General features: G+C 36.4%; 2 protein-coding genes across 2 annotated transcripts; both read left to right on the top strand.

The window, feature by feature from the left end:
- The first annotated feature begins 2,155 nt into the window (after window positions 1-2,155).
- Window positions 2,156-3,143, top strand: LOC113274778 (E3 ubiquitin-protein ligase RHA1B-like). The gene has a single exon (XM_026524164.1). It carries the CDS (start codon window positions 2,352-2,354, stop codon window positions 2,925-2,927), a length of 576 nt encoding a protein of 191 aa, XP_026379949.1. The 5' UTR covers window positions 2,156-2,351; the 3' UTR covers window positions 2,928-3,143.
- Window positions 3,144-4,212: 1,069 nt separating this feature from the next.
- Window positions 4,213-7,865, top strand: LOC113272046 (F-box/kelch-repeat protein At3g06240-like). Its single transcript, XM_026521956.1, has 3 exons — window positions 4,213-4,330; window positions 5,062-5,138; window positions 6,783-7,865. Exons 1-3 carry the CDS (start codon window positions 4,213-4,215, stop codon window positions 7,863-7,865), a joined length of 1,278 nt encoding a protein of 425 aa, XP_026377741.1.
- Window positions 7,866-15,819: the final 7,954 nt, after the last annotated feature.

Below are 15,819 nucleotides of genomic sequence, written 5' to 3'. Positions count from 1 at the left end.
TTCTAGAGTTTAGACCCCCTTTTTCATGGATTTAAGACAATAACAAAACTTATAATTGAGCAATTTTGCACCCCACTCCTATTGCTAATGAGTGAAAAGAGAATCCATAATTTGGCTGATCAACAAGAAGGTTCCTTATCGGATGAGATTAGATGGGTGATGACGACAAATCCTTTGAAACCTGCCAAAGCCGTATTGAAGTTTTTTAAGGTAAAAATTCATTTCAAATGTGATTTTAAATTGACTGTGAATGTCAGAAGTCATATTCTAACATATTCTAGTTTCACGGGTAACAATCATATTTACCCACCGTAGAAATATTCTAGTTGCGAGTGTTAACGTTACCGTCACTGTTACTGCTACCGTTCAAAGGTCTGCTCACTGGTTTTGGGTTCTAGCTTCGGGATTCTGGCTCGTACGGTAATGTTTGTTACTTGCATATTAGATCTCTTAGTACAATAATAATTAGGCAGTACAGTGAAAGTAAATCATCCAAGCACATGACATGAATAGCAATGCAGTGATATGTACAATGTATCCTCAAATGCAAATTCTTTCTTCCACTATTCAGTAGTGGTGTTTATCTTAACAAAGTGGTCTTTTTATCAACAGGGAACGTAATCTCCGTAGCTTAATCATGTTTGAGTGATACTTGTAAGCAACCCCGAAAGAGAAAACAAAAAACTAAACGCATATCTAGAGAAGATAATCATTCATTTCCACTAATAAAGCATTCTCAAAACCATTCAAAAAATGGAAAACATTGTTATTTAGGAAAAATTAGTTTAGTGTAAGCATTCACAATTAATTAAGCTCACACCACACTCATTACAATGACCAAACGTATTCTTAATTTCATTTTTCGACAGTAATGGATGGATGATTTGCAATTCTATTGTTCATAAGTTTCAGACGATCCTATTTTCTAGCTATTATCAACCTTAATTAGCTCTTTTAGTGGGTGCTTATAACATTTTTGGATAAGCATTCAAAAGTTATTTTTCGATTTTTGGAAGTCGGAAACTTATAAATTAATTTGGATATAGAATTTCAGAATGACTTATAAAAATAAAGTAGTTAACTTTTTCTGAAGCAAAATAGTTTTAGACCTTGTTTGTTTGCAGCTGACTCGGCGTCTAGATCTGAGTCAACCCATGATTCGTGCCGAGTCATCGTTTGTTTTATATTTTGAGTCACACCTGACTCAACTTCTTACTCGGACCTAACCCTTGATTCAGATCCGTTTGAGTCAGGTAGCAAAATACTCCTAACTCATGGGATCAAACCACTGACTCATATATTTTTGAGTCAGATGACTTAAAACCAACATATTGAGTTAGATCTGACGCAAGTCAGGTCATTTCAGCCAGATCCAAACGACTCAGATGAGTTAGGAGTAAACAAACATGGTGTTACTTCTGACTTATGTGATTAACTTATACTTCTAGTATCCAAACATGCTATTTCTCCGTCAGATTTTATAGGCGGAAAAATCAAATATTTTAGATGAATAAAAATTGTAACTTTTGTAAAAGTTCATTTATTTTCATGTTTTTACCGTTCGTTAAATTCCCGATACTAGAAGCATCAAGTTTGTGGTAATATCCATGCATCATAAATATGGATATGCCGAAAAAACCATTTCAAAATTAGAGTTCCGCTTATCTAACGGGACAAACGGAAATTTTCCGGCTATATAGCTTAGACCGGGGAAGTATTACTACATTATATATTGCGTTAAAAGTAAATTTCCGCCAATAAAACCTCTGCTCTCTAACTTTAAAAAACTATTTTTGGTTCTCGAAAAGGATAAACATAGGCATCATTTTTGTGAACCGATTTCTTTTGTTTCTGATTTCTGAAAACTACTGCTGTTTCTGGTTGCCAGAAGCAAAAAAGTGCGACTTACCGTATTCATATTGTATTCTCTTTAGATACCATTGCTTTCTTGTATTCATAATTTCATATACTTCACCGTATTTTTATACATACATACATACAAATCCACCGCATAAAGTTACAAGCAGCTTCCTTGCTACATCCTCTCTTTGTACGTCCCTTCGCAGTCATTCTCTTTTTCAAAAAGATTAAGCTGAGCCTCCCTGCCAAAGACTCCTCCTTTTTCTCTCACTATAAACACAACACAAACACGCCAACTCCCATCTCCAAACAACATCCCAAATCCCCTCTCTCTCCCCCCCTCTGCACAATCTTGTCAGACTTGTCTAACTCATGAGCTGTGCTCTTCTTCTTCCTCAATAAATACCCCCCCTCATTTCTCACAATCTCATCAATCCTCACCTTCACACTCTGTTTTTTTAAGAAAAAAAGAAAGAAAAGAAACAGAAATCATGGGTTTTCCAGTGGGATATACTGAACTATTCTTCCCAAAACTACTTATACACACACTATCATTCTTGGGTTTTATAAGGAAATTCATTTCATGGTTGTTTAAATTCATGGGTCTAGGTGATTTTCTTGAATCAGACATTACCTGGTCATCATCATCATCAGAGAATTATCACTCTCATTCTCATTCACATCATCAATGTCAAACCGAATTTCACTCTGTTTCAGCTGTTCTGATCAGAGAAATGATTCCGGTTATCAAATTTGGAGATTTGGTTAATGAAGCTGAACAAGATGGAGGTGATGGTGAGAAGATTGATGTCCCAGAGAGCTGTGCTGTGTGTTTATATGATTTTGAGAATTCAGAAGAGATAAGGAGATTGACTAATTGTAGACATATATTCCATAGAAGCTGTTTAGATCGGTGGATGGATCATGATCACAAGACTTGTCCATTGTGTAGAACTCCATTTATTCCTGATGATTTACAAGAAGCTTTTAATGAAAGATTATGGGATGCTTCTGGTGTTCCTGATTTTTATGGTGAATACTCTTCTTCTACCTCCTCTGTTTTCTGAATTAAAAAAAAAAACAGAGTCTTTTTAGGTGGGTCTCTGTCTGTAACTCTGTAAATACATGAAAGAAGAAGAAGATGAAGATTAAGAAATATATTCTGTGTAAACAAAAGAAATTCTGGAAGATGAAATATAATTTTCCGGAAAGAGATGAATTTTTGTATACTTAAATGAAATTTTTAGAAATTTAGAATCTTAATTATTATCATAATTCTCTCATTTTTCTCAATTTGTTAGATGGAATTTGGATCTAATTTGATGCTTTGAGACATGGGTTTGGATAAAAATTGGATCTTTTTTAGCTCTGAATCTGCAATTTTTTTTTTGATTTCTTCTGGAAATGGAATCTGAAAAAAAAACCTTTTTACATTCAACACTCAATCAATTTACTGTAAGATTTTACAAAAATTTAGGGTTCTTTAATGAGATTCTGGATCTTGTCTTTGAGGATTTAATGTTTGTGGATACAGATTTTTAACAAGATATTACAGTTAGTATATTAATGAATAAGAACAGAACAAGTAATAAGTTCTGGTTGGTGGATTTGGTTTTTAGGTTCTATCATATCCATTTCTAGGGTTTCTGAATGTTTATTACAGATCTTGTTATAAATTGATTGATTGAACTTGCCATTCAATTTCTTGTTTTTTAAGTTTATTTTAGATTTTTTGAGTAAAAAAAAAGCACCCAAATTCAGAAAAAATATATTTTGGTATTTGGATTAGATTTTGTTCATTAATAGTCCTAAATTTGGTTCATGATTATTCTAATCAAAATTGAAAATGAAGCCAACATAGAACCAAATTTCAAGAACCCACCAAAAATGGAGATAGAAATGCATGTTGGTAGATTGATAGTTGCAGGTTTGCAGTTACACCACCAAACGTGTTGACGTTCCATTTAAGTAGAATAGTAAAATTATTGAATGTGTTATCACTGGTTTGAGTTCAAAACACAAGTTTCAGTAGACTAGTAAATTTATCAGATATTTTTGCTAGTGGCATGAGTTTAGAAATCAAATTTTGGAATACTAGTAAAGCTATCGAAACTGGTGACCAGAATTCAAAACTCGCTTCCAAAACATTAAAGCTGTCGAAACTAGTGACCCGAGTTCAAAACTCAGGTTAATATAGAAGAGTCGATTTTTCGAATATTTCACTAGTGACTTGAGTTTAAAACTCATGGTATTATAGATTCTACCGACCTTAAAATTACTGTGTTTATCTAAAATTATTTACCGGAACTTGTTACACTGGCAATTTTTGAGAACCCAAGTGGTCGGTCATATATGATGCAAATTCAACGGTGCTGTAAAAGATTCTGGCATTCTGCAACAATCATAGTAGATGAAAGAATGCAGCAGGCAGGTATAAAAGTGTGGGCCCTGAAATGTGCTCAGATTTCAGGTAAGGTCCATTAAAAATCTTTTTCAGGCCCATTAACCAATGCTTTGCCTTTTCTTTTCTCTTTTCTTATGTCAGTGATTCAGTAGTTATTTCATGATTATCACATTCAAGCAGTCAGTTCTCATTTATGTGACCGTCAACTTGGGTTCTTGATCTGAGCCACCCTCACATGATTGTCCTTTTTTTCCTTTGTCTGTTAAAGTAAAAAACAAAATCACACACAAAATCTAACTTCATGAATTTGGAACTTTATTGTGTTTTGTCCTAGTAGGCAAAATGATTTGAGTATAGTAAAAAAAAAAGTAGAAAAAAAGAAGGGTTTGAATATCTAAAAGTAAAAACAGTATTTGTGAGGTAAGTTTTGTTGAAATATTGGTGACTGACTGACTGGTGGGTAGTTTTGATTTCTAGTGATCTTTGAAAAGTGAGTAAAGTTCCATAATGTACAATGTACCACATTCCTCAATTTGGTACCCAAATTATCAAGGCTGCTGCACGGTCACCAAATTCCACACCCATTATGAATACCAAGTCAAAGGAAAATTTTAATCATGTGAAATTTGGAAACCCTATATAACAACATTTTGCAGTAAAAAGGGTGATACAATGCATGTTTTTTTTTATAGACATCTTAATTATCCTTGGAGAAAATATCTATCAGATCATTCCACTATAAACGAAGTGTCGCATTTTCTATCATTTATTTGGCTATTCTTTAACTTCATTTATAGACTTGCCTAGCAACCAACATGGTAATTTTAATCGGCAGCAAGTTGGTGTTTGGGGTTTGAATCTCAAGCATGTAGCTGTAAGTTTTGGTTCAACACTCTCAACAACTTTATCATCTTTTAAACGGACACTTGTATTTAACTTACACTGAGTCTCTCTAAGGCTGAGTGTAGTGGAGTGATTGTAGGTAAGGACAGTGACATACAGTAATGGCTAAAGGGTGTGAAAGTTTTAATTCCCGTTCTCTCTGCTCGAAAGCAGGTAAGATGAGCGGGGATTTCGAAATAGACGAGGATTGAATCCTCGCCAGAAAAAAGAGTAAAACGAGGATTAAATCCCCGCTTACTCTTTTATTATAATAAAAGACTAAGAAAATATATAAATATCAGATTTTGGACCCACCTTTAATGTTTTATATAAATAAAACTCTCTTGGGCGAAGAAGTAACCCTCGTCGATATCCTAATTCTCTCCCTCACCATTAGACTAAGACCTTACTCCAAGGTGACGTGTCATAACTGTACAAGGGGTATCTTACCTCCTCCACTACACTCAGCCTATGTTTTGGTTTAAAATGCCAGCCAAATAAATTACACTGGGAGGGCAATCTGTGGTCTGATTCTTTTTCTGGCTGCATTATAAAGGCAAATGGTGAGTAATTTTTTATTGGATTAATGTAAGATTTGATTTAGATACTAAATAATAATGAGTGAAGATAAGGTTTGATGGAGATAGGAAAGCAATACGCCCAAGAAGGGACATCTTATTATTGACCAAAAGATTTGGGTAACATAAAATTTAAAAAGCTGGATTATCAAATTATCAACTTGATCTCCATATTATGATATTTAATACTACACTTGGATGATAATGAATAACAACTTAGTCTAGAGCAACTAATGGGCTTTGTATAAATTTGGTCCGTGCCATATCTCTTAACGGCCTTTCTCAGGCCGTCCATTTGGTCGAGTCCAGTGCAGTGTGGAAGAAAATTATTGTACGAGAGGGTGTTCGGATAACGAAAACAGAATCAATTCAAAATGAAAAATAATTTGCTTCACAAAAAATTATAATTGTTTTGTTTGTAGAAGGTATTCTGAATTCGTGTGATAAATTAATTTTTAATTTTTTAATATTCACCAGTGTCCAAAGTTTAATTTAAGAGTGTACGAGAAAACATATTATAAATATTTTTTAAACACCCCCAAAAAAGATTTTTTTTTTTCAATACCCACACTTGCCTTAAGCCTTAAGCCACCTCAGTCCTCCCTCCGCCCTTGGTCTAGCTGCGTCAGCCTTCGGTCCATCATTACCGTGCACGTAAATTTGCTAATGTGCTTTAAGCTTGATAAAATTCTTCCTCAGTCCTAGTTATTTTAGGAATGGCTTGTCTTGTTTTCCACGTTTATATTGTTACAGCCTACTAAAGAGACATAGTTCGTAGATTTTTCCTGACTAAAGATCAAATTAATGCGCTTCTGCTGCGAAAATTTGGAGTTCCGCAGTGAAAACCCGAAGCAGCAACCATGTCAATGTCAAGCCTACCAAAAGAAATACAAGAAGAGATTTTTCTGAAGCTGCCAGCCAAATCAATCCTAACTTGTAAGTACGTATGCAAGGTTTTGTTTAATCAAATTTCTGACCGTAAATTTATTAATAATCACCTCAATCTTGTTAACCAGCGTAAGATCAATAGTAGGTTGATGTTTTTTGATTTGCATTAGGGGAACTGGCGGGTATCCTCCATAGATTGTGCTTCGATATCGTCTTCACCACGTAAGAAAGCTGTTGCAATGGATTACCCCTTCAATATGAAACAACGACATACCGTTGATACGTTGGGTTCGTGTAATGGTTTGATTTGCGTAGGTGTTTTTACCGGTAAAAGTGAACGTGATAAGAGAAATAATATATGTATATGGAACCCAACAACTAGAGAATATAAGAGAATACCAATACCACTTAACGATTTCTGTTTGAGAGACCAGTATGAGAATGTACGAAGATCCCACAGAGCTAAATATGGTTTTGGTTACGACCGTAACTTAGAAGACTATAAATTGGTGCGAGTAGTGGGTTACAAGCAAACGGGTAGTTCTAAGATTCGATTTTATGGTTTAGGATCCGATTCGTGGAGGAATATTCAAACAATCCCATACAGCTTTGATTTTGGCAGTACTAAATGTTCCGGTTTTCTTTTTAATGGAGCTCTTCATTGGTTAGGTACTGGTGAAGAAACATCCTCTGAAGTTGTTGTGTCTTTTGATATTAGTAGTGAAAGAACAATGGATGTGCCACTACCAGAGATGCATGTGCCGCAACCAGAAGGCATTGCATTGCTTAAAACGGTAGGAGTATTGGGAGACTGCCTTTGTTTAACTTGTGTTTTTCCTGGGCTTCGTATCGACATATGGGTGTTGCAAAATTATGGAGCCAGAGATTCTTGGACTAAACAATTCACCATTAATCCCGACGTAAGTGAGCGCGTGCGCAATCTATTTTGGTGGAATTGTTGGAAGCCTATATCGGTGTTTCAAAATGGGGAAATTCTGATGGATATGCAACAGGAATATAGCCTTGTTTTATGTCACCCTGAAAACGGAAGAGTAAGAAAGTTGCAAGTTCCAAACATATCAGGTTTGTGTATAACAGAAATTTTCGAGGAGAGCCTAGTTTCGCCTAATTATGATACTTACAGAGGAAGGACCAAGAATGTTGAAAAGATCGAGCTTATTCCCAATAAGAAATCGAGGAAACGACGGAGGAAGAATTTGTTTTTCTACTTGCATATGTGGTTGGTTTCATGAGAGTCTAATTTGCGCTTCTCATCTTCTTTTGTGCAACTGCCAACCAAATTATTATCGTAACCCTCCTTGTAGTTGTTTGAATTACTTGCTCCCATCATACATTAACGGTTTTGATTTCAGTAATTGAGAGAGGTTCTTTGATATCAGTATTAATATTGGGAGGGGCGGAGTTGTGCTCTGATTCTACTTCTGGCTGCATTATAATTCTGCTAAATTTGAACATTTTTGAAAAATCTTCCCCACTGTACAATGTACCATATTTCTCAATTATGTGCCAGAATTATCCAGGTTCCAACGGGGGTTACCAAATTCCTCAAGAGGTTACCCGCACTAAGCTAACAAAAGGAAAACTTCAAGCATATGGAATTCGGTGACTCCCGTAAAATTCGTAGCAGCCTTGAAAATTATTGCTTTGCAATCAAATGGTGGTAGGATGCATGATTGTTTTGGTGCACTCCTTCGTACGTTCCTTCATGTACAGCGGATTATTTTCTGTTGTTTGCAATAGCGGTCTCAGTTCTAGACAGACTTGAGTAGCAACGAGCAAAGAGAATTCAATCGGCAACAAATTCAATAATGCATATAAGATACTATCTAAAATTTTAGCTAACAGTCCCAAGCCTGTTCTCTCTTGAATTATCTGTCCATTCCGATCTGTGTTTTATGCCAAATCGAAATTTGTTTGATAACATTGTAATGACACAGGAAGTAGTTCACACTACGAAGAAATACTATGAACATCAAACTTGATATGAGTAAGGCCTTCGTTAGAGTAAGCTGGACCTATCTCATAGAACTTATGGAGAAGTTATGTCCACCAATGTATTAATACCCCGTCCAGTGTAGTTTTGTGCAATGGATCTCCTGGTAAGCTTTTTAAAAACGTGCGTGGTATACGTCAAGAGGACCTGTTATCGCCCTATCTTTTCCTCCTGGCTATAGAGGGTTTAACCAGACTGCTTCATCATAAGGAAGCAAATGGAAAATTTTGTGTCGTTTGCGTAGGTAAAACCAGCATCCCGATATCCCATCTTCTTTTCGCCGATAATTGTATCATCTTTTCCAAAGCATCCTTAGTTGATGCTAAAAATATCTTAGAAATTCTAAACCCCTTGGTTCTAGTCTAGGGTCAACAGATTAATTTTTAGAAATAGGTATTTTATTTAGTTATGCATGTTGAATTAGGGAAAAAAACCTCTCTCTTCTTTCTTCTTTACACTAAGAAAAAAATAAATCTAGCCTCCGTTACCATCTTGTTCAGATTTGGTTTTTTTAGGACCAGATCTCAGTAAGATTTTTTTTCTTTTTAAGTTTTAGTAGCTAGCTTTTGAATAAAACTTATTTTTCTTTTGTTTTTATGTCATTTGACATATTTCTTCACTATTTGGGGTGAATTTCTCTTCGCTTTGAGGGAGATTTATTCAAACCTTGATCGTTGGTTCGTGGCTTGTTATTCTCGATTCAAGAACATCGTTGATTCAACACGGTATTGCTTTGAATCCATATTAAATCAAAGGGATTTAGGGCATCCGACTACATTTGGATCTACACGATTATGAGAATATTACTCATTTCTTTTAGGAGCATCTCTTGTTGAAGAAGAAGAAAATCAGATTAAATGGTCGGAATCGATTCCGGATAATACATCATTCTTCCCTACTACATACACAGAAATTGGATATCATTGCGGTTTATGGCTCTTTTTCTTCGCGATTTACTTGTAATTGATATCTTTATTTGTACTAGGGTCTTTATTACCTTTTATTTTTATGTTTTTGTTATTCTTGTAAGCAGTCATGTAAGAATGATTTTGATATGAGTAAAACGAAATTGTTGATTGACCAAAAAAAAAGTATTTTCTTAAGTTCCAAGTTCCCAATAAATTAGGGAAAATGATCATCAAAATACTTAAAGTTCAAGAGATCAACAGCAGAGAAACTACTTAGATCTCTCTTATTCATTGGCGTATCAAAAATCAAGTGTTTTGATTCAATGATTGCCAGATTTAGGAGTAGACTCATGTTGATGGTGGTTTTTAGATTAGGGAGAAAACTGTAAAAGTCTGTCTACATGTCCCGGCACCAGAAGTAGTAGGCCTTGATATGTCTACATTCCATAAAGGATTTATAGAATATAACAAAATCTGATGAGTGCCCATGCCTCTCTTCCTGTATGTGTATAGCTATATTTATGAGCTTCGTGATGAGTGCCAAATATTGTATATATTTATCCCTTTTTGTTGGCATTTAACTCATCTTTTATGCATTAATTCTACATTTTATCCCATATTCTGTATTTTCATTGTTTTCAAGAATAAATATTTTTATTAATTAATTTTGCATTTTTAGGTAATAAATAAAGTCTGGATGACTTGCGGAGCAAAAGAGCAGAAAAGTAGTGAAAAGCCGGGAGAAATCACGCAAGGAAGCCGCGAAGAATGGTGCGCACAACCTCATTTTCTACACACAAAAGCGCCTCCGTTCTCAGCCATCAGATCAGTTCTCAGAAGCATCCGACGGTCGCTCCTTCATAAAGCATCAAAATCTGAAGTCTCTGCCAAGCACCACAGCGCTGAAATTCCAAGCCTTCAGATTAGATGGTAGTTGAATCCAACGGTTGCTCCCTTGCTGTTCATCGAAGTTTGATATCTCCGCCCTACACTACAGTACCTAACTCCATCAAGTACCGTTCGTTTCGTTGTATCTCCTCATCCGACGGTCGCTCATCGCCTGCCTCCGCATCACCGTCCGATCTACCTACCAGCTCCACATCACACGGCTTAGTCTCGCTGAACATCAAAAATCGATGCACTCGCCTCACACCCAAGTGCCGAACACCCTAGACCTCAAACAAACGCACCCTTCCCCTTTCTCCATCGAACCCATCTCCTCCATCACCCCCCTCTGCAGAACCACCTTCTTCACCTGCCGCACCACCATCATCGCCACCACTCCCTGACACCACCAAACACCACCAAACCAACCCTAAACCTAAACCCATCACTACCATCATCACCCCCTCTTTCTAGCCCCCTATTTGATTGATTTTTCTTCTCACCTTTCTCTGAAACCCTAGAAGAAAAATCAATCGATTAGGCGAGTCTAGAGTAGCAATTGACACATGGGAATGGAGCAGGAGAGTCAGAGGAAGAATGGGTTGACGCGTGGGGGAGAGATTGTGCCATCAAATTAGGTAATTTGAAAAACCTAATTTCACTGTTTTGGGGAAAAATTGGGGGAAAACCCTAAATGTGTAATGGGTATAAATTAGTGTTATGTGGAGTGTGTGAAACACACTGTGTATCTCTCTGGACTAGCCAGTAGAGAATTGAGCCAATTTTTAAGGAACTTCAATTTCAGTTGCTTATCTGTTGATGGTTAATGTTGCATGTGTTTTTAGAATTTTATCTTGAATGTTAATTGTGTATGAATCATCTGTCTTAATGTATGTATGTTGCTACATCATGTTTAGCATGAGCTAAACAACATCAGGCCAAGGATCAGCTGAAGCCTTGTGCACTGTCATGTGACTAGAAGCTAGGATAGTTCTCCTGTTGCTATGTTTTGATTGAGCAAATGGTAGATACCAATGCTCATAGAGCCTGTGATTGGCTGTACTGTCAAAAGACAGCCAATGCTAGGGGCAAACTATGGAGCAATTTAGTATTCTTCTATTTCTAGATGTATGCATAGGATCAAACACAACCTAGAAACATGTCATTTGATTAGGACACAAGGTGGATCCTAAGCCTTGGCTTAACCACCAATCCCTTCTCAGTAACTTGCATTTTCAGTCCTGTGTGCTTTCAATTCAGTTAATTTTCTTGCCTTTCTTTTCTTGCACTTTGAAGCCTTTTGTGCACTGAAGTCAGTGCACAATCCTCACCTTGCCCTTGGCTTCCAAGCCTTGGTTCTTTGCTGATTTACCTTGTCTGTTTTCTTTCCTTGCTGCTGTGGTTCTTGTCTGTATGCCATATTGCTTTGCCTTGCAGCATCACTACACACTTTAGCTAGGTAGACTTCTTGTATGCTCCTCTCCCTGTGGACAAACCCCTACTCATCATTTTATTACAAATCTTGGCCTTGTATACTTGCAAGTGTTTTGTGTGCTTCTTATTTTCACACCACTTCGCCCGACTGAATTCATAATATATATATATATACATATAATATTTGTATTTTCTGCACAACTCAAATCTGCATGTACGAAAAATTATCATAATAATAATAATGCATATTGCAATATTCCCAGGTGAAAATGCGGGGGTACCAAAATACAGAACCAACTTTTTCTTAGGCAACATGTATGGACTAAACTCAAATACAATTCCGAGAGTTACAACTTAATGAATCTCAATTAGGAATTATATGAAGAGTTTATATCTTTTTCTCCCACAATCAATATGTAAACGGAGACAAGTATGTGAACCTGATTATACCGTGAGAGTACTTGGACGATTCCAAATATCAATATCCAAGATCAATCAAGTCGTATCAAACAATTATGATGAACTATCTACTTTTATTTATTTACGTACAACCTGTGGTATTTTAATTATAAAGATAAACAATATAATGCGGAAAAAGATATAACACAGACACCGAAAATTTTGTTAACGAGGAAACCGCAAATGCAGAAAAATCTCGGGACCTAGTCCAGATTTGAACACCAAACTGTATTAAGCCGCTACAGACTTTAGCCTACTATCAGAACTTCGGACCGAAATGTAGTTGAGACCGAATCTACCTCCACATCGATTTAGTTACAGTCGCGCTCCTTACGCATCTTGAATCTCACAAGACTCTGCGCAATTGATTCCCTTAGTTGACGTCCTTTACAGCCTAAGAGTTGCTTCAACTCAATTGAAGACTTTAAACCAATCTGCCTCCCAAAAATAAGCCTATATATATGTGATTTCCATTTTGATCAAAAGATCAAGGTGAGATAGGAAATCGTTTTCAATAGAAAAAGTCTAGCAAACCTCAAAATACAGTACTTACGACTCCCGAAGAGCAGACTAGATTATTATTCACCTCACACGTAATTCCTACTCCGATCTCAACAAAGAATCGTTATCGAGGAATATACATGTGGAATCACAATGTTTGAGATGAATAAACTTTGCGATTTCTATCTATCTTGCATGTTGGAGCTAAAGGCTCAACAACCAGTTGCAAGATCAAGATACACGAATTATTAAGATAAAGATAGTTGGACCTGGCTTCACGAATCCCTAAGTGAAGTCGTTTTAGTCGCTAAACCTAAAAAGGTTTAAAGGAGAGGATGACTCTAGTTTATCACTAGGATACACAAAAAAAGTATCGGGGATTAGATCATAGTTGCTTGAGGTCTCCTTATATAAACTTTCAAGATCAAGGTTGCTTTAGATTTAAGCTTAGGTAACTTTGGAATCAAGCAATCAATATCCACTGTTTGATGAATAACTAGACCCAAGATTAAAATAACAGAATATACACTCTGGTTAGGATGAACAATAACCGAATCGTGTACAAAGACTTGTTCATGAAAGGTTAGCCGAAACTATCCAAAGGAACTATAAGCTTAACCATTTTCATATAATAGTTTAAGACTTTAATCTTGAGTCACAACCATAGGTTATAATGTGATCAAATACATGTCTTAGATGTGTTTTTAGAGAGTTATTTGAATGCCGATTATCTCATAGAAATAATTCTGATGCATCTGAAAATATTCGACATGGTAGGTATGTATACTTGTATCCAGTTCGTGAGTTATTTTTTCCATGGTACGTGTACCGAGTTTGTATACCCTTACGAAAAAACCGAGTTCAGAAGTTCACAAAACTTTTTCGGTATGCATACTAGGTATGTATACAAACATGAGTTCACGAACAACAAAAGGTTTTTCATACTTGGTATGTGTACCAAAAATCGTTTCCATACTATAGCTACGTCGGTACGTGTACTGGGTACATGTACTACGGATATGGACCTATAACAGTTTGCGCCAGTATGTAAGCCAGTACGTGTACTGTCCTGTATCCAAACTTACTGTTGTTCTATATCTCTCTAATAATCAATTTTAAACATTCCCGAATAACATCAATTACATATATCACTGTTCCACGCTATTTTCAAATGATAAACTTGAATCATAGTTTAGGTCATAAACAATAAATTATTCTTAACCAAATTCATCAAGTATGAACAAATGTTCTTAATTAAGCTTAGTCAACATAATTCAAGAATAATTAACAAGATAAACTTGACTCGAAATTTCTGTTATACATGTAAAGTCCAATTTAGTCATGTGACAGTGTCACATAGATAGAAATGTGAAAACATGAGTAATATGTGGTTCAGTCTTCACTTACCTTTTGCTGATGCAGTTCTCCAAAAGCTTCAGATGATCTCCGCCTTTAAACGGTAGAATGCGGTGATGTCTGGTACTCAACTACACACTTCCATCCTAATTCGAGACTTAACTAAATGTAAACTAGAAATCAAGATATAGTTTTGATCAACTAAATTTGACAACAAGATTGAGATAACAACACTTGTGAGTTCGATCGAGCAATGCTCTAACACCAAGTATTCTTTAATTTTATCGCGTTGAAACTCAAGCTCCCAGATGATTGTTCACTAGTATAGAGCCTGGTGAGTTTTATTTAATGTTGTGTTCCCAGCTGAACTCTTAATATTGACCTGACATCCATGTTCGTTCTCAGCGGAATAACATGGATTTCCCGAAGTGTCTAATTAAGATATGCATAAAGATACCTGATCAAGAGCATCGCAAGATGTGCCAACAAGAACAGGTAGCCACCATGATACTTGCAAGAGTAGCAAAATTTAATGATTTTGTGCTAATGCGCAAAATTCACTTAATTTACTCAATTTTGTGTCAATACACAAAATTACAATATTTGATTATTTTTATGTCAACTTACAATATTTGCAATCACAATATCTGAATTCATATTGGTCAAAACTAAAGCCTAGGAAAGTTAGGAACTAGTGTATCTTGTGAGCGGTGGGTGCAAAACCGTAGCCAAAGTCAACAAATCGAGTAAAGAGGAAACCGTGACTGACATAAACCGTGACCGACTATTTCAGTCACAGAAAGGGGATCTTGTCGTGCCACTTGGACGGACAATCTACCATGCTCCGCGCCTCCTATGGTCGTTTCCTATATTGGCTACCTGGCGCTCCCTTCTAAATCGACCAATCAAATCGCTCACAGCCCACATGCTCCGATCCAAGTAGCCGGTCGAAGTAGGCTAGTCGAGTTGCTTAGTTTTATTAAAAGTTGGATCTTGACTGTCCAAATCAGTCGCAAAGTGATCACGACCATCCAACTTGGATGGCCAATTTATCTAACCTAGCTCTTATTATACTCGGCCGTCCAGGTACCATAATGACTACATATTCAGATATCTCTTAGCCTACATGCTCCGCTCCTAGTGACCGGCCAGAGTAGGCTAGTCGATCTGTTCTATTACGAATAATCTTTGGTGCCCAAAGTCCGTCGCAAAACGGTCACAACCATATGATTTGACCGGTCTAGATTTTATCCTAGTCAACCAATGAGGTGTCGTGATTGCTATCTGTCGTCCCTCTTCTCAGCGGACCAATCACATCGTTCATAGCTTACATGTGCAGCTACCAATGGTCGACCAAAGAAGGCCGGTCATGCTCATTCAAAACAAACTATAAAGGATCTGCGACAGATCCGTACAATCTATTGTCAACGATACATCAAATGTATCAGTTTTATTTAAAACCCTAATAACGCGATACATCGAGTGTCTCAGTTTTATTTTTAAAAAACCCTAAAAACATTCAATCAAGAGCACCTTGTCTTACATGTACGTTCAACACCACATATTTATTCGACTAAATAATCATTTTATCCACCTATTATAACTACTCTTTAGTCAAGGAGAGGTGTTGGAATACTCACGTTCCACATC

Source organism: Papaver somniferum, chromosome 4 (assembly GCF_003573695.1).
Source record: "Papaver somniferum cultivar HN1 chromosome 4, ASM357369v1, whole genome shotgun sequence".
NCBI classification, from domain to species: domain Eukaryota; kingdom Viridiplantae; phylum Streptophyta; class Magnoliopsida; order Ranunculales; family Papaveraceae; genus Papaver; species Papaver somniferum.
The sequence above is the reverse complement of the archived record's forward strand: the minus strand, read 5'-3'. Positions and strand labels throughout refer to the sequence as shown.

Bases quoted from the DNA above. Each gene is read 5' to 3' on its own strand.
- LOC113274778 (XM_026524164.1), top strand. From the start codon at position 2,352: ATGGGTTTTCCAGTGGGATATACTGAACTATTCTTCCCAAAACTACTT.
- LOC113272046 (XM_026521956.1), top strand. From the start codon at position 4,213: ATGATGCAAATTCAACGGTGCTGTAAAAGATTCTGGCATTCTGCAACA. The intron at 4,331-5,061 runs GTAAGGTCCATT...CTTCATTTATAG, and splicing joins GAAATGTGCTCAGATTTCAG to ACTTGCCTAGCAACCAACAT. The intron at 5,139-6,782 runs GTAAGTTTTGGT...GATTTGCATTAG, and splicing joins TGAATCTCAAGCATGTAGCT to GGGAACTGGCGGGTATCCTC.